We start from the raw sequence: 18,966 nt of genomic DNA on the forward strand, positions 1-18,966 counted from the left end.
GATTAAACAAGTGTTATGCACAGAAACAATTATGTATATAAATAAATGATAACGAGTCTAACTTTTTAAATAATTTACTGTGCTTCTGTAGAGGTCTGTTGAATTGAAGACCTGGGAAAATATAGAAATAGAAAAAAAAAGTGACCGCTAACATATCAAGAACGAAAGAAGACTGTTTTATTTACATTTGGTCTGGTCAATGCAGGGACGTTCTGTTCGATGGACCAAATGGGTCACAAAAGGAGTCGGATCGACTCCTTTTGAGAGAGCAGGATCGACTATGTTCGCATGACCATAATGGATCCTTAAAATTGGTGTTATCTGAATTAGGGAAGATCTTTTTTGATTTCTTTTTAAAATAGTTTATAATTTGATAATGTCGTTTGCCAAGTACGGAACTAGCATCGATTTTTTCTGGAAGTTACTTGAAATGGTTTCATGTTTAGTTTCTAGACTGGGTAAACTGGATTATGTAAACCTTAGTCCACCAACGGTTTTATATGTCTGCCTGTTGTGTATGGAAACAGCATGAAAATAAAATCAAAAACCTTTATCGATTTGTTTATTTTTCATCCTCTTCAGAGGAAAATAAATATATCCCAAGTGTAAGGAGTAAATTTAGTCGCCTTACTTGCCTCGAATGATTTTTTTACAGTTTGCAAGCTTCTACTTCTGCGATATCTTTAGATCACAAAAATGAAATAATTGCCCATCATTCTTCTTATTTGGTGTGTGTTGGCCTAGACATCTTCTGGAAGTGGCTAGATTTTATTTGAATGTAATTGGGAAAATAATGATAAAATTGCCATCCGCTTATGATCTTCCAGTAATGTTCTAATGAAATGATTTTTTTTTTAAATTTGAAAAATAGTATGCTAATAGTTCTTCACCAAAAAAAAAAAAAAAAAAAAAAAAAAAAAAAAAAAAAAAAAAAAAAAGGACCCACCGTCCCCTTCTTTCATTAGGACTTAAGTGGAGTCGTGTGTGTGCGCGCACACACACACACACACACACACACACACAAACTTGGTGTATGGATTATTGATATTAACATTTCTTTAATAGTGTGATTGAAAATATCCAAAATATATTTAGATATCTGTTTCGAACACTTTCAATCAAGACTTTCCTGACTATCAGTCATTTTGAAATATTTATCACGTCTGTAAAATCAGAGGTTAAAAGAAAAATAGACTGCAATAATCTATTTATTTTTTAAATCGCACAAATTTTATCTTCCTAACGAATTCTACACCTTCAAACTAATCAAAATATCCCAAAACATAGATTCAGAAACCTCTTATATTTTGTAGTTGAAGCACGAGAAAGAATGGGCAACCTCCAATAGAAGGCAAACTATCATGAAATAATCATAAATCGTTTTGTAACTATAAGATGAACATACCTCACAGCAAGTGTTATAATTTACCACCATGGTCAGCCATGCAGCCGTTGGGATGTCTCGTTACTGACGGCCTCACACGTCCGCAAGTACCTGGCTAGTGTCTAACAGCAGTGTGTGCATGTTCCACACAATTCCTGTGATTTCAACATTCCCCACTGAGATTGGGAACATCAATAATTTCAAATGGGTTCAGATAAAAAAAAGAAAAAAATTCATAGATCAGATGATTGAAGAGGCCATGTAATCGGGCCAGCTGTACCGATCCATCCTTTAGAAAACCTTTAAGGGAGAAAACGTCATTGAATACACTATGAAAAATGTTTTCTACATAGTTTTGTAAGAGGATATGGTACTAAGGCACAAATATCTTCTATGGTTGTATTGCAAAATGTTTGGCCCAATTAATCTACCTCCAAACCGAACTCAAATTACTGGTTTGCAGTGATGAGAATACGACATACAACACCTATCTTGTATCCCTAACTAGTATTTATTCTCTGAAATAGTACGCGTTCCATCACTTTCTAAGTTCGGGGATTAAAATCCCCAATTTCTATATAATGCCTGTGTAGCTCAGTGTAAGTGGCGTGTGCTGTCCAAGGCACTGGCCTGCCCAAAGAAAGAACGTAGTAGTTCTGTTCTAGTCGCAAAGAGGAGCTTTTACTAAGCTAGTTTTGGACCGTTTCCCGAGTTGTCTATCTCTGGGAGGGGAAAACGGTTTTTACTCCTGGAAACTCGGGCTTTTTGTCCCGTAAACTCAAGGAAATCGACCGTAGACCCACACTATTTTCAGACAATAAACATAGCGTTAAGATTAGGGAACAGGAGATGGCGGCACTTCTCAACTGCTTCTCTTCATCGGACGCTATGTACAATTAGTGATAATCTTGGGCCTGCTACTTCTGATTGGCTACAGGTCTGGATTGAACTGTCCCCAGTCTCCAAAAGTTAGATAGGGCTAAAACGGCCTTGCCTACTTCCGATGCTGGAATTTTAAAAAGCCTCTCTCTCTCTCTCTCACACACACAGCAGCTTGGAAATAATTATGGACATCCCATGGGCAAGGTGTTTTCTAACATGTAACTGGTATAAATTGGAGGAATAATATGCTCCCAAGTCAGTGCAACTGTGTCCGGGCGAAATGGCTTCGAGAAGGAAACTGACGAAGTTTTAAAGAGGCATTGTGATAGAATCCTTTGATGCAGGTCTATCTGTTGCTCAACAACTGGTTGACAAATTGGGTTATCCCAGGTGATCAATAATTGATACCATACTGACAGAAGCACAAAGTCATCTGCAAGTGATACTGGCAGTGGGCGACCCACTACACTCACAAAACTTGACCGTAGGACGCTACGAAGGATATGTAAATAACACCATTCGTCAGCTGACACGTTGAATGAATGCGGAGTTCTGGGCATCGACTGGAACACGAATCTACACATATATATTCCGAACCGAGTATCACATGGGATTGTATAGGACCGCAATATGCAAGCCTCACATTACCCAAAGCACCACTGCAGCTTCAGTGGTGCAAAGAGCATTTACAGTAGGACGTGGACAGCTGTTATGTAGCGACAAATCATACTACACCATCTACTGAACATGAAGAGGTGTTGATGTGGTGAATATCTCTTACCAGAATGCATAACCCCAGCTATGAAATTCGGAGGTGATGGTATAGTTGTTTTTCCTCGGACTTCGGCTTGTGGTGCCATGAACAATGAACTCCTAGAAGTCTGTACCTTCTGAAAGACAAGGCTTCCTACTTCGTGGCATAAATGACCATTGTCTCTTTCATCAAGATAATACATGTCATAAGGCTGCTGCTGTAACTGCATGGTTTGTGGATATTAACATCTTTACCCCTGACTGACAACCAGAGTCCTAATCTCAATGCTATTAAACATCTGTGGGATGAACTAAAGCATTGGGTGAAGTTAAGGGATGTCCGCCATATAACAGTCCAGCAGTTCGTTACATGCTTAAGGTAAGAATGATTTAAAATTCCCATTAATCGCTATCTCGTTCACTTGTGGAAAGTATGTCCCGTAGGATTGCTGCAGTGATCGCAGCGAAAGGAGGTTCTACATCTTAAGTCTTAAAGTGCGCACTATGGCTGTTTGTTCATTATCCTATGGTGTCTGTTAATTTCATTCCTTTCAATGAATATTAAAAAGCACTGACGTTTGGGTGCATCTTTGTCGTACTCCTCTTGATATGACTTTCCATTCTGATATTTGTTCTAATTTGACTTCTATTTTGTTTCCCGTGTATATTTCTCAAATGGACTGTAAGACCTGGTTTGGTGTATTTAGATCGGTTAATATTTTAAATAACTTTCGTCTATTGATTTTATCAAAGGCTTTTTCATAATCAACGAATGTTCTAATTTGACTTCTATTTTGTTTCCCGTGTATATTTCTCAAATGGACTGTAAGACCTGGTTTGGTGCATTTAGATCGGTTAATATTTTAAATAACTTTCGTCTATTGATTTTATCAAAGGCTTTTTCATAATCAACGAAAGCCATGTGTTTCTTTCTGAAATTCTCTTCGCTTTTCAATTAATATTTTTAGAACGATAATCGGGTCTATTCAAGTTCTATTTTTTTCCGGAATCCACTGTTTTTCTTGTAGTTTCTCCTCTGTTCAGTTTCTCTTTTAATATTCCTGCATTACACTCTGCATTTAGGAGACTAATTTTTCCTACAGTTATTGCGATCATCTTTATTTCTTTTTTTTATAAATTAAGATGACATGTTTTTTCTAAGTGTTCGGATTTCTTTAAGAAATCCAGAACATGCTAAAGAATTTCTGAAGTCTTTCATTAGAATTTTCATCTGCATTTTTGTGTTCTCCTGTTTTTTCGTCTTATTTATTGTATTTTTTAGTTCTAACATCGCAATATTTTCTGTTAGAGTGGCGCTTGCATCCACGGTGCTAGGCCGCACGAAGATAGACTTCAATTCAAGTCTAGTTTCCCACCAGAGGAACTTATTCTAAGCTTTTCTTTATTAATTGGAACAGGCAAGCAAATTTTTATTTCCGGAAACTCGGGTTCTTCGTCCTGTAAACTCAAGAAAATTGACCTTGGAACCCACATCATTTCAGACAAAAACATATATCATTAGAGTTAGGTATCATGAGATGGCAGCACATTATCAAAAACAATATGCTATCAACTAGTAATAAAAAACCTGACAAATTGGCAGTTATACTAGTGCACCATTTGTTATTTTAGAATACTTCATTTTTCAGCAGTGTTAAACATCTTTTCTAAGATTAGTGTCTACTTCTCAGTGAACAGATGGAATCAGGACACAGGTTCTTCCAAATCTTCTTTATTTAATAAATTAGGCCCAAATGGCTTGTTATAGCCAAGTAATGCTTAATTCTGTTGCCATTGTCTACTACAAATTAACTGCTTGTATTCTCTAGATGGTTTGTCTGTTTTGTAAGGTATTTGGAGGAGGTGTTCTTCCAACCTAGATGGGATCACAACTTAGGTCGTGTAACCAAAATGTTTTGTGTGGTTCCTGCAAATTGTACTATTGAGTGCTCATAATATATAAAATATATTAAGTAATAAGTGAAGTATTTACATTTCATTAAATACTATACAAGAAAGAAATTATTGCAGTGTAGTTCACTATACAATGTATTTATTTACAACTTGAACACATTTCAGAATACACCCTTCAGCATTAAGCTGAAGTAATTATGGGTTAACATTCTCTTCATCTTGATTAATCTGTTTTCCCCAAACAAATGAAATCCCTTGGAAGATCAAATGGTTCTTACATAATTCCTAATAAAAGTGCAATGAATTTACAGTCTATACATGGCAGCCACGAATTAAAGATCTCTCACTTTTTTACCCCCCCCCCCCCAAAAAAATTAAATGATGCACTAAATTATATTGAAATGTTACTAATTCACGGCTTTCACTCTGCTGCCCATACATATATGCATATAGATATATACACGCATACATATGAATATAAAATAAAACACCTATACAAAATGTTTGTTTGTAGAATTTAAGCAAATTCAAAAATATACAATAGAAGAAATAGCATGTGTGTGTGTGTGTGTGCATGTGTGTGTTTACATAAACACACTACTTAAAAGATTCAATCAACACAACAAATGATTATACCGAAAAAACTTTTCTTTGGACAGTTCAATGAGTAATACAAACATTCTTACAGTTCTAACAATTAGACAAACAAATTGCACATGCCAAACTATACAATGCATTGAGTGCCAACATATAATAAAAGGAAGCATGCATTAAGATGTTTCGAATTATGAGAACAGTTACCTTTCATTCTAATAACAATATCACATATTCATTTTAATACTCAATTATGAAATTTATACAATGACCGCTCTCATTCCAAGCATGCTTACTAAAATGTCAACTTAATGAATGCTTCCCTTTTATCAACAATTATACACAGAATAAAATACATTTCATAGCAAATTATAAAATTATAAATGGCATCCTACTATTACTAAAATTAAAAAGAAACCATAAAAAAATTTACAGTCCACTGATTAAAGGAAAATGCTTAATCACATTAGTGAGAAGGCATAAAACTGCCTACTGATGCTTCTTTCAACTCTTAAAGAAAAACATTTTATAAAAGAGTAATACTGCCTATGCTATATACAATTTCTCTCCCCCTCTCATGGATGCACATTTTTTTTGTACGTGAATATACATAAAGAGGGAGGGCAATACCTTCTGTAAACACATGTATAGAAAGAGAAAAGTAGGCAAGTAATAAGTTTTCTTGCTGATTATCTAAATATTAAGTTGTTGTTTGCAATAATTTTTGCCCAAGTACCATATAATTTTAAGCAGAAATAACAATTTTACAAAATATTCCTAAATAGCATAGTACCTTTCATTTTCTCTATGATTACTTACTTAACAGTTTAAAATTAGTATTTCAGTAATTCATGATGTCTAACACACATACACTAAAAAATTACTATAACTGGGCATTAATTTTATATGCTTTTTAATTAATAAAATAATTTTTTTATATTTTTGTTACTAATAAAACTGACATAGTAATTCCAATAACACATTAAAAGTTAGAAGTCAATAAAATAAGTAAGCATTCATTTCAAAATAATATGAAATTCCTGCATTAATGTCTAATCAAAATTAAAAAAGACATTACTTTGTTGAATAGAAAAAAAAAAAAAAAATGGCAACAGCAAAAGAATAATCAATTCATCCGAAAATGATCAAATTCTTTTTAAACAGTCAGTGGAGGTTGCAATTTGTGATTAATAAAACTCGCACATTAGAAACAAATGGATATTTATTTCAAACCAGGAGTCAGAATTCTTATGAAAAGTCAAATTCAAATATTATACAAAAGAACTAGTTTTTTTCAGATACATACTCTGTGAAAGGCATGTCTTTGTATCATTCATTAGTACTAATTGATATTCATAATAGAATATCAATTAGTACTGAAGTGCTTAATAAAAGAAATTTTATTTCTGCAACATGTAAATATTTAAATTTGAATCGTTAAACTTTTAATTTGGCCGATATTAGCAATCAATGTCACACAGCTTCCACAGTGAAAACTGTCTAAGGTATAGTTAAGGAAATTATCATGACAACCAAGATTAATTAATAACCTTCTATCTCTCGAATAACTACGAAAATATAAAAAAATTAATTTGAACATTATTTATATTGTCAGTATTTCCATATGTCCATATGGTATATGAAAATGTGAACTGTATTTCGTAAGTGAATATTTACATATACTCAAACCATGTTATGTTTTGTGTTTACAGTGATATATGTAAGGTTCTGAATTTAGTTAGGAAGTACTACTACCTTCACTTTATAATGAAAGATAGTTACTGAATACAAACTGTAGGAAGATTATAAAAATTAATTAACAAATGTGATCAACATTCTGAACTGAAAAAAAGAAAACATTTTTAATATATAAGAAACTAGCAATATTTTCATTATCTAGAGATATTATATAATCCTATTAGAGCTAAAAAAAATACTTTTGATGGCATTTCCCACATACAACGCTGTAGGTACTGGAATATAATAAACTTATTTTTAAAAAAATATTTGAACATCCTGCAGAAAAGAAAACAATTATATAACAGCTGTAAAGAAACCACATACAATACTTGACATATTACATCAGATTTATTACCACAGTAAGCCAAGCCCAAAACTGCTGAACTGATTGTAGTAAAGTAAGAGGTGCAACCTTGGAGTGCAACATGAATCTAGACTTCTGTTATTAATAAAATTATTATTTCTGTTGAATTCTTTTTTCCTAAAAAAATTTAAAAGCTGAAGCAAAGTTAATAAATTCTGAAGTCATATCAAAAATTTAGAAATATTTCCATTAGTATAAGCTATAAAAAGTGATTATGCTAAGAAACTAATATTTTAGTAAAGATGTCTGTATTCTTTTTTTTTTAAGGTTCAAAATCATGAAAATATTTAATTCAACAGAATAATAATAATAATCAAAATTTCATTAAAGAAAGCATTAAATCAATCTTTAAAAAATCCATTATGCTTATTTTATGAATTTATTAAAATTTCAATGATCATTACAAGCTGGATTAAATATCAAATAATTAGCTATGTTTCAAAATTTTATTAGAGACACCTTCCCATTTAGAACAATGGGGAGGGGAGGTGTTCCTAATAAAGTAGCCACTCAGTGTATATTTGATTAACTTAAGAAAACCATTTTTGAAAATCTTTCATATAATTTTTTCTTCCAGGCATTAATTAAGGTACAATATTTTAGAAATATGAAAACGAATGGATTTCAATGGAAACCCGTGCTGAAAATTTATGTACATCTAATACATACAGAAAATCAAAACAGGAGCAGAAGCTGGGAGAATTTTAAGTAAAATAGGCTATCATAAAAAAAAAATAAGGTTCCCAAGAATCATGATTTCAAATAACCATGTCATTCAAACTATGCTCATCACTATAATCAAACTCTCAAAAACGAAAGATGCTTCATACTTGTTTAAAGTATGCGTCAGATAAAATATAGCTAAAATTTGCACTTAAAAAAATTTCACTGGCATTGTTAAAGTGAATGTTGTGAAAGAAAGTTAAAAGAACAACATAATCCACTGAATTCAAAACTTCTCGCTTATAATATAAATGAATGAAAATTAATTTGGCTTTTTTTTTCTTTCTATTATTGTGATCTATTATATTAATTTCTGTAATGAAGTAAAACAAACTGTTCTGCCTCATTACAGAAATATTTGTAATTTTTAATTATATATTGAACTTTTTCACCAATTTCATATTCAACATTATAATTTTGTACTAATTATTACAATAACAACAATGCTCTCATTTACAATCAAATTTCTTTGTTGCAATTTTTTTTCAGTTTGTTTTAAAATAAATTAGTTATCTAACTTATAATTAAATGGAAGAGCAGAGACATACATTCCCCCACTAATGAATTCTGAGGTATTTGAATTGCAATGTATTTTCTGGCTATACAAAGGTGTCTAGAATTAAGTGCAACAAAATACCTGAAAAACTTTGCACGTTATATAAATATAAATATATATATATACACACATGCACATTAACAAAACAGAAACGTCACTTTCTTGGCAGTCGTCTTCTTGCTGGGATTCCTTTCTTTTCAGATTTGCTAACTGTTCCAATGGAAAAAAGAGGTCCCGAAGCGGCACTTGGAGTACCCGTCGAACCAAAATGTGTAGGTGCTAACAATAAAAAGGCATATGTTAAATAACTTATAGCTTAAGAGTGTAAAATACCAACACAATATATAGTTATACATCATTTTGATCATGAAAAAAAAAAAAAAAAAAAAAAAAAACAGGAAAGATGACTAAATGTTGGACATCTGATTAATATTAGATGAATTTAAGGCTGTGAGCTCTGTACCAACAATGAGGGGGGGGGGGGAACCCTCAGTACTACCGCATTTTTCTGTATATAAGACAATACTTTTTTTCTAAAATTTTTAGACCAAAAATTGGAAGTAACCGGTTGAGAGACCCACAGTTGCCGTGGCAAAACTGCTGGTACCTTGTCTCCACGAACAGGTTTCTGCCAATCACTAGCCTTTGTTAACTATGGAAATTGACGTCATTATGTAGTCATTAACGGCTGATTCTGAATAAACCAATCAGAATGTTGGTTTATTCAGAAAGAGATGATAAAGGTGACATGAAAACAGGAGAAAAAGATATCCTTGAAGTATGGAGTAATTACTTCAAAAAATTGCTAAATGAAACAAGCAGTGATAGCACAGTGGTAAAAAAACACTCAACAGGCACAGTCAGGGATACATATCCATACTTGAAGTAGAAAAAGCCATCAAAGGCTTGAAATGTGGAAAGGCAGGAGTAGAAGATGATATTCGACCAGAAATGCTGAAGTATGGTGGTATAGAAGTCTTACAGTGGCTACACTGCATAGTTCAGAAGGACTGGACAGAAGAATGAATTCCCGATGATTGGAGTAGAGATCTCATAGCACCATTTTTAAAAAAGGGAAATAAAACTGAATGTGAGAATTATGCAAGTATACTTGAGAAATGGTTGAGAAGAATTGTGGAAGAAAAGCTTGGTGAAGAACATGCTGGATTCAGGACAAATAGATTCTGTCAGGATCAGATCTTCACTTTATGACAAATAGTTGAGAATCATGGGAATATAACAAATCTGTATTTAAGTTTTGTCAATCCGGAAAAGGCATATGACAAAGTGCCAAGAGAGAAGCTATTCAATACGCTACAGTTATATGGTGTCAATGAGGCATTACATCAAGCAATACTTAGTCTTTATTTGAGTTGTAAGTCAGTAGTTAGAATTGAAAGAAGTACAGGAAGATGGTTTAATGTTAAATCTGGTGTGAGACAAGGATGTACATTATCCCCTCTGTCATTAATTATCTATATGGATCTCATTATTAAGGAACATGGTATTAAACATATTAAAATTGGAGATGTTAATGTCAGCTCTTTGCTTTATGTGGATGATGTTATACTTCTAAACAAATCCACTACAAGTCTGCAAGATTCCCTGGCTAAATTGAATAACTGTTGTAATAGACATGGTATGAAGGTCAGCAATATAAAGACAAAGACGATGAAAATAGGCAGAATCGTTGAAAATGTCAACTGTGTTGTGAACTGAGATCCTGTGGAACAATTAAAACATTTCAGCTACTTAGGCACGATTTTTAGTGAAAATGGTAAATTAAATATGGAAATAGACAACACAATTAACAAAGCTGGTATGGTAGGAAGTCAATTGAATAAATTCATATGGAATAAGAGAGAAATTAGTCAGAACACTAAATTAGTTGTATACAACACAATGTTCAAACCAGTTTTAACTTATGGATCTCAGAGCTTGGTCAGAAGTAAAACACTTGACCAAAGACTAGAGATTACAGATATGAGAGTCCTGAGAAAGATTAGAGGAATAAACAGAGGCATCAATGGCAGTATCATATTAAAAACAAGGATATTAGGAAAGAACTTGACATTGTCAGCACCCAGGAATGCATTAGCTTGGTCACTAAACAGAATGGGAGAGGAAAGATTAGCAAAACAACTGTTCTCTGACAAGTTGGCAGGAAAACAACCCAGAGGAAGACCAAAATATAGGTGGATTGATACGGTACAAAGTACCTTATAAGTTTCAGTAAGGAAATACCGTGTGTAGACATATTCCTAACTATTATAATACCGGAATTAACTCACGTAAATTATTCTTTATACGTAGAATTTTCACCTGAGTATCACAGGCATCATCAGTACAGGTACAAGGCAAATTAAACAATAACTGTTATATTCACAAAGCACCACCTAAGTAGCTAAGGTTAAATTTCCTAAATTTATTTAATTATTATTATTATTTTTTTTTAATAAATATATATGTGTGTATACAATTATATGTTAGGAAAGATTTGCTGCTTTATAAAGTACTATCTCCCACAAGGGGGAAAGACGTAGACCATTGGATCTGTCCAAGTTAGGGGAGTGAAGTAATGTTTCACATGTTTCTTTGTATAGCTGTTCCATTAGGAACCGACTTTTGTGAATGACTTTTGTCTTGTTCCACTTAACTCTATGTCTGGTGTTGATGGCTTGTTCTGCAATTCCAGACTGTTCAGGTTCAAGGTACTGGATGTATACGACTGGTGTTCCTCTAACATGACCTGTTAGAGGAACACCAGTCTACTTAAAGCTCTTATTATGAAGGACTTCTTATAGCCATTGGATATGAAGGAGGAATTAATATACTGTAATTCTTTTGTAAAAGTTCTTCTGAAGAACAAAAGGAGTTGGCTCTATGAACTAGTGTTTTTACAGTACCTGCCTTTTGGCTGGGATGGTGATGTGATTCAGCGTGGATGAGTCTCTTTCCTATAGACTGTGAATTGTAGATACCCATCTGGTTGGCGAAGAATCAAGAGGTCTAGAAACTGCTTATTTACTTCTACTTCTAGGGTGAACTGGATCCTTGGATGAAGTGCATTAATTTTTGTAGTTCTTTTGAGGTGCCCTTCCATATTGCAAAAATGTCGTCCACATATCTGAACCAAATGTTAGGTCTGGGTATAATGTTGTCAAAGATATGCTGTTCGAAATGCTCAATGAAGTAGTTGGCAATAGCAGGAGATATTGGATTACCCATTGCTGTCCCTTCGACTTGTTGGTATAACTGGTTTTTGAAGGAAAAATAACCGGACTTTATTACAAATTCAAATAATTTGACAATGTCTGGAGGAAATTCTTGGTGTAGTAATTCTATGCTGTCCGCCAACAGAACATTCGTAAATAGCGAAGCGACATCTAAACTAATCATAATCTCCAAATCGTCTAGATGCAGATCGGAAATTTTATTTCTGAAGTCCACAGAATTTTTTATATATGTAGCAGTTCTTCTAGTTGAAGAAGTGAGTAAATTTCACAGAAATTTTGATATTTTGTAAGTGGGACAATCTATACATTCTACAACCGGTCTTAATGGAATTCCTGGCTTCTGTACTTTTGGAAGACCATATAATCTCAGTGGGCGCACGAAGGAGGTCTTTAGTGTTTTCTTTTTATCTTCATCCCATATCGATATTTTTTCTATAAGGGCATTAAGCTTTTTTATTTGACTACTGGTAGGATCTGAAGTGAAGGGCCTATAAGTCGAATAGTTCCGGAGTAACAGTGATATTTTTCTCTCGTATTCACATCTGTCTTGGATGACTACAGCCTCCCTTTGTCAGCTTTCGTAATAATTAGGTTCTTGTTATTTTTTAGCGATTTCAGTGCTTTTTGTCCAGCATATGATAGGTTCGACCACGGAGGCTTGGCGTTAAAAAGAATTTTTAAACACTCGAATCTTGTTCTGTTAGCTGTTTTTTGGGGTTAGGATGGAATACCTCTGTCTATACTATGGAAAAAGTCTATTATTGGTACTTTATTCGGAGCAATAGCAAAATTATGCCCTTTTGACAGAACGAAATGTTCACTGTCTGTCAGTGGACAGTATCTGTATCAATGACAGTATTACTAGATTTGGGGTGGCTCACCAGTGAATCAAACTTGCATTTCAATCTATCACGGGAAGCATTAAAAACCTTTTGGTATGACATCAATGAAATGCATAAAACGGTGTTAAAATTTTCAGTCTCTAATACTGGTTCTATAGCGTTCTTGATATCTATTATTTCTTTATTCAGAAGTGCAAGAGATTTCTTTACTTCTTGTAGCTGACAATTTAACAGTGACCTACTGGCCTTTATATAAATCCGATAGGCTCTTTGAGACTTAAAAATTTCTTTTAGTTTACAGCAGGTAGCAATAACCTGAGCCAACTTACATCACTTTAGGAATATTATTCTGTTAATGCAATTCGCCTTCTTAACTAATACTTCACCGTATCTGGCACATCGTTTGGAAGTAGACTCTCCGTGAGGTTTTGATATAAGTTTCAGTAAGGATATACCGTGAGTAGATATATTACTAACTATTATAATACCGGAATTAACTCACGTAAATTATTCTTTATACGTAGAATTTTCACCTGAGTATCACAGGCATCATCAGTACAGGTACAAGGCTAATTAAACAATAACTGTTATATTCACAAAGCACCACCTAAGTAGCTAAGGTTAAATTGCCTAATTTATTTAATTATTAAATAATAATTATTTAATTATAATAATTAACTTTTTTTTCTTATAAATATATATATGTATATACAATTATATGTCAGGAAAGATTTGCTGCTTTATAAAGTATTATCTCCCACGGGGGGGGAGACGTAAAGCATCGGATCTGTTTAGGTTAGGGGAGTGAAGTAATGTTTCACATGTTTCTTTGTATAGCCGTTCCATTAGGAACAGACTTTTGTGAATGACTTTTGTCTTGTTCCACTCAACTCTATGTAGACCCCTCACTTCAGATCCTACCGGTAGTCAAATAAAAAAGCTTAATGCCCTTATAGGAAAAAAAGTATCAATAGGGGATGAAGATAAAAAGAAAACACTAAAGACCTTCTTCGGACTCCCACCGAGATTATATGGTCTTCCAAAAGTACATAAGCCAGGAATTCCATTAAGACCGGTTGTAGACTATATAGGTTGTCCCACTTACAAAATATCAAACTTTCTGTCAAATTTACTCACTTCTTCAACTAGAAGAACTGCTACATATATAAAAAATTCTGTGGACTTCAGAAATAAAATTTCCAATCTGCATCTAGATGATTCGGAGATTATGATTAGTCTAGATGTTGTTTTGCTATTTACGAATGTTCTGTTGGCGGACAGCATAGAATTACTACACCAAGAATTTCCTCCAGACATTGTCAAATTATTTGAATTTGTCATAAAGTCCGGTTATTTTTCTTTCAAAAACCAGCTACACCAACAAATCGAAGGGACAGCAATGGGTAATCCAATATCTCCTGCTATTGCCAACTACTTCATGGAGCATTTCGAACAGCGTATCTTAGACAACATTACACCCAGACCTAACATTTGGTTCAGATATGTGGACGACACTTTTGCGATATGGATGGGCGCCTCAGAAGAACTACAAATAGTTTCTCTCAAAAATTAATGGACTTCATCCAAGGATCCAGTTCACCCTAGAAGTAGAAGTAAATAAGCAGTTAGCCTTTCTAGACCTTTTGATTCTATGCCAACCAGATGGTTATCTACAATTCACAGTCTATAGGAAAGAGTCTACTAGATTCCCTGCTAGTGTGGATTATCATATTCTGAACAAACAGGAAGATCTGCTTAGGTCAGGTAAGAAGAACACCAGTCGTACATCCAGTACCTTGAACCCGAACAGTCTGGAATTGCAGAACATGTTATCAACACCAGACATAGAGTTAAGTGGAACAAGACAAAAGTCATTCACAAAAGTCGGTTCCTAAAGGAACAGCTATACAAAGAAACATTACTTCACTCCCCTAACCTAAACAGATCCGATGGTCTACGTCTTTCCCCCTTGTGGGAGATAGTACTTTATAAAGCAGCAATTCTTTCCTAACATACAATTCATCAAATTCCTGCCATGTACCCTCAAGGGGTGTACAGGATATGACAGTACTACATGAAAAAATCACATAATTACTAACTTCCTATCTACAATTTTCCTCCAAATCAGTCTGTTACTTGTCAAGACTCCAACATTATCAGATCTTATATTTCTATCGTCTAAGGCACTTTGTACCGTATCAATCCACCTATATCTTGGTCTTCCTCTGGGTCGATTTCCTTCCAACCTGGCAGAGAACACATGTTTTGCTAATCTTTCCTCTCCCATTCTATTTAAGTGACAATACCACCTGAGATTAGCTCTGCTAACGCATTCCTGGATGCTGACAATGTCAAGTTCGTTCCTAATATCCTCATTTTTAATATGATATTGCCATTGATGCCATCTGTTCACGCCTATAATCTTTCTCAGGACTCTCATATCTGCGGTCTCTAGTCTTTGGTCAAGTGTTTTACTTTGACCCAGCTCTCAGATCCATAAGTTAAAACTGGTTTGAACACCGTCTTGTACACAGCTAATTTAGTGTTCCGACTAATTTCTTTCTTATTCCATATGAATTTATTCAATTGACTTCCCACCATACCAGCTTTGCTGATTCTGTTGTCTATTTCCATATTTAATTTACCATCTTCAGTAAAAATCATGCCTAAGTAGCTGAAATGTTTTACTTGTTCCACAGGTTCTCCATTTACAACACAGTTGACATTTTCAATGATTCTGCCTATTTTCATTGTCTTTGTCTTTTTATTGCTGACCTTCATACCATATCTATTACAACAGCTATTCAATTTAGTCAGAGAATCTTGCAGACTTGTAGCAGATTTATTTAGAAGTATAACATCATCCACATAAAGTAAAGAGCTGACATTAACATCTCCAATTTTAATATCAGGTTTAATACCACATTCCTTCATAATGTGATCCATATAGATAATGAATAACAGAGGGGATAATGTGCATCCTTGTCTCACACCAGATTTAATATTAAACCATCTTCCTGTGCTTCCTTCAATTCTAACTGCTGACTTACAACTCAAATAAAGACTAAGTATTGCTTGATATAATGCCCCATTGACACCATATAACTGCAGCGTATTGAATAGCTTCTCTCTTGGCACCTTGTCATATGCCTTTTCCAAATCGACAAAACTTAAATACAGATCTTTGTTATATTCCCATGCTTTCTCGACTATTTGTCGTAAAGTGAAGATCTGATCCTGACAGCCTCTATTTGGCCTGAATCCAGCTTGTTCTTCACCAAGCTTTTCTTCCACAATTCTTCTCAACCGTTTCTCAAGTATACTTGCATAGATCTTGCCAGGAACACTCAGTAGGGAAATACCTCTGTAATTCTCACATTCAGTTTTATTTCCCTTTTTATATATGGGTACTATGAGAGCTCTACTCCAATCATTGGGAATTCGTCCCTTTGTCCAGGCTTTATACCACCATACTTCAGCATTTCTGGTCGAATATCATCTACTCCTGCTGCCTTTCCACATTTCAAGCCTTTGATGGCTTTTTCTACTTCAAGTATGGATATGTATTCCTGACTGCATGCCTGGTCAGTGTTTTTTTTATCACTGTGCTGTCATCACTGCTTGTTTCATTTAGCAGTTTTTCAAAGTAATTATTCCATACTTCAAGGATATCTTTTTCTCCTGTTTTCATGTCACCTTAACATCTCTAACTCCTTTTACAGCACTCTTTCCTCCATTCCTAAGCTTCTTCAACAACCTCCAGAATATTTTGCCACCTTCTTAATATTTATTTTCTATATTCTTGTCAAAGTCCTCCTATGACTTTTGTTTAGCTAGTTTTACACACTGTTTAGCTTTCTTACATTTGTCTCTGTATTCTGTAAGAGTAAAAGCTGACTTATTTGCCAGGAACTTTTGATATGCTTTCTTCTTTTTCTTCACTGCCTCTTTAACTTCCTGTGTCCACCAGGGAGTTCTGATTTTTTTATCCTTGCACACCACCTCACCACATGCCTCTCTAGCAGAATCAATCAATGTTTTCTTCAGAGTTTGCCACTGAATCTCCAAGGTTTGATTCCTGTTCTCAAACTCTTTCATTTTCTTTTCAATAATATATATATATATATATAAAAATTAAAAAAAATTATAATTGAATAATTAAATAATTAAAAATAAATAAATAATAATTAAATAAATTTAGGAAATTTAACCTTAGCTACTTAGGTGGTGCTTTTGTGAATATGACAGTTATTGTTTAATTAGCCTTGTACCTGTACTGATGATGCCTGTGATACCCAGGTAAAAATTCTATGAAGAAAGAATAATTTACGTGAGTTAATTCCGTTATTATAATAGTTAGTAACAAAGTACCTTAGATAATAGAAATATAAGATCTGATAATGTTGGAGTCCTGACAAGTAACAGACTGGTTTGGACAAAATTTTTGTAGGTAGGAAGTTAGTAATGATGTAAATTTTTCATGTGGTACTATCACATCCTGTACACCCCTTGAGGCTACATGGCAGGAATTTGATGATGATGATCAAATGTCATCATCATCATACGTATCAAGAATTTAGGCCTAGTACGGCCAGTTCCGGAATTAGAAGTCATCGTTGAATCGTTTAAGAGGACGTCCTGGTTTTCTTTTTCCTAATAGCTTGTTTTGGTAATCTTTCTGTTTTCATTCTTTGAACGTGTTCCATCCATCTATGTTTATATTTTTTAATTTTTTCAATTACTGGTTCTTGGTTTAATTCTTTCATAATATCTTCGTTTCTTTTGTGATCAAATAGGGTATACTTTGCAGTTTTTCTCATAAACTTCATTTCTGCTGTTGTTAATCTTCGTTTGTCTTTTTGTTTTATTGTCCAGATTTCGCTTCCATACATTAAGACCGGTAGGGCTAACGTATTGTATACTTTTAGCCTGGTTTGTTTTTGAACTAGGTTTGGTTTAAATATAGAGTTAATTACTCCTGTTATTTTTAAATATTTTGCAATTTTTATGTTTATATCTTTTTCATTTTCATAAGTGATCATACATCCTAGGTAGTTAAATGAATTCACCTGTTCTAAGATCTTGTTATCTAATACTATTTTAGTTCTTGCTGGATCTTGTCCTTTAAAGGCCATAGTTTTTGATTTTTCCGTTGATATTATCATACCATAATCTTTGGATATCTCATTTAGATTTAAAATAGCTTTCTGTAAGTTATCTTCAGAATTTGTAATTATTATTTGGACGTCTGCAAAGAGGAGAGTGTTTAAGTTAACTGTAGGTGAAAGTTTAATTCCTTGATGTAAATTTTTACTCCATTTTATTATTATTTCATTTAAGTAGATATTAAAAAGAGTTGCTGAGAGGGGACATCCCTGTCGGACCCCTTGGTTTATCTCTCTTGTATATGATAGCTCATGATTTAATCTTATTTGTATTTGATTATTTTCATATATACTTGTGACGGTTTTTAGGATATTATTTGGTATTTGTCTTTCTTTTAATATGTTAAATAATATGTTTCTTTTAACTTTGTCAAATGCTTTTTCAAAGTCAATAAATGCAATATGTGTTTCTAAATTATATTCTCTTCTTTTCTCTATTATTAATTTTAGGCAGAAGGCTGGGTCTATACATGATCGTCCTTTTCTAAATCCATTTTGTACCTCTAGAATAAAGTTTTCGGAATATTTCATTAGTTTGTTATTTAAGATTCTGCTGTATATTTTGTAACATGAATTTAGTATACTGATACCTCTATAGTTTTTAGGGTCATCTCTATTACCTTTCTTAAAGATTGGAATCAAAATTGCTTTTTTCCATTCTATTGGGGGGATACCAGTTGAGTAAATTTTATTTAAAAATAATAAGTGTCTTCCTTTGAATCTTGTTCCTGCGTATTTATATAGTTCTGAACCTAGCTTATCTTCTCCAGGTGATTTTCCGTTTCTTGTTTCTTTCAGGCTGATTTCTAATTC

At 33.6% G+C, this 18,966-nt stretch overlaps 1 protein-coding gene across 2 annotated transcripts in view; it reads right to left on the minus strand.

Annotated features, from left to right (window-relative positions):
- Positions 1–5,055: 5,055 nt before the first annotated feature.
- LOC150107633 (uncharacterized) overlaps positions 5,056–18,966 on the minus strand; it is a 271,977-nt gene continuing 258,066 nt past the window's right edge. For both annotated transcript variants that reach the window (XM_090391984.1, XM_090391983.1), the window contains one exon: positions 5,056–9,189. In XM_090391984.1, the coding sequence (XP_090248110.1) occupies positions 9,065–9,189 (125 nt within the window). In that variant the 3' untranslated portion in view covers positions 5,056–9,064. The remainder of the gene's footprint in view (positions 9,190–18,966) is intronic.

The sequence above is a fragment of the Typopeltis vanoorti genome, chromosome 4 (genome assembly GCF_054136105.1).
Source record: "Typopeltis vanoorti isolate ZY-2024b chromosome 4, IOZ_Tvanoo_1.0, whole genome shotgun sequence".
Taxonomy (NCBI): domain Eukaryota; kingdom Metazoa; phylum Arthropoda; class Arachnida; order Uropygi; family Thelyphonidae; genus Typopeltis; species Typopeltis vanoorti.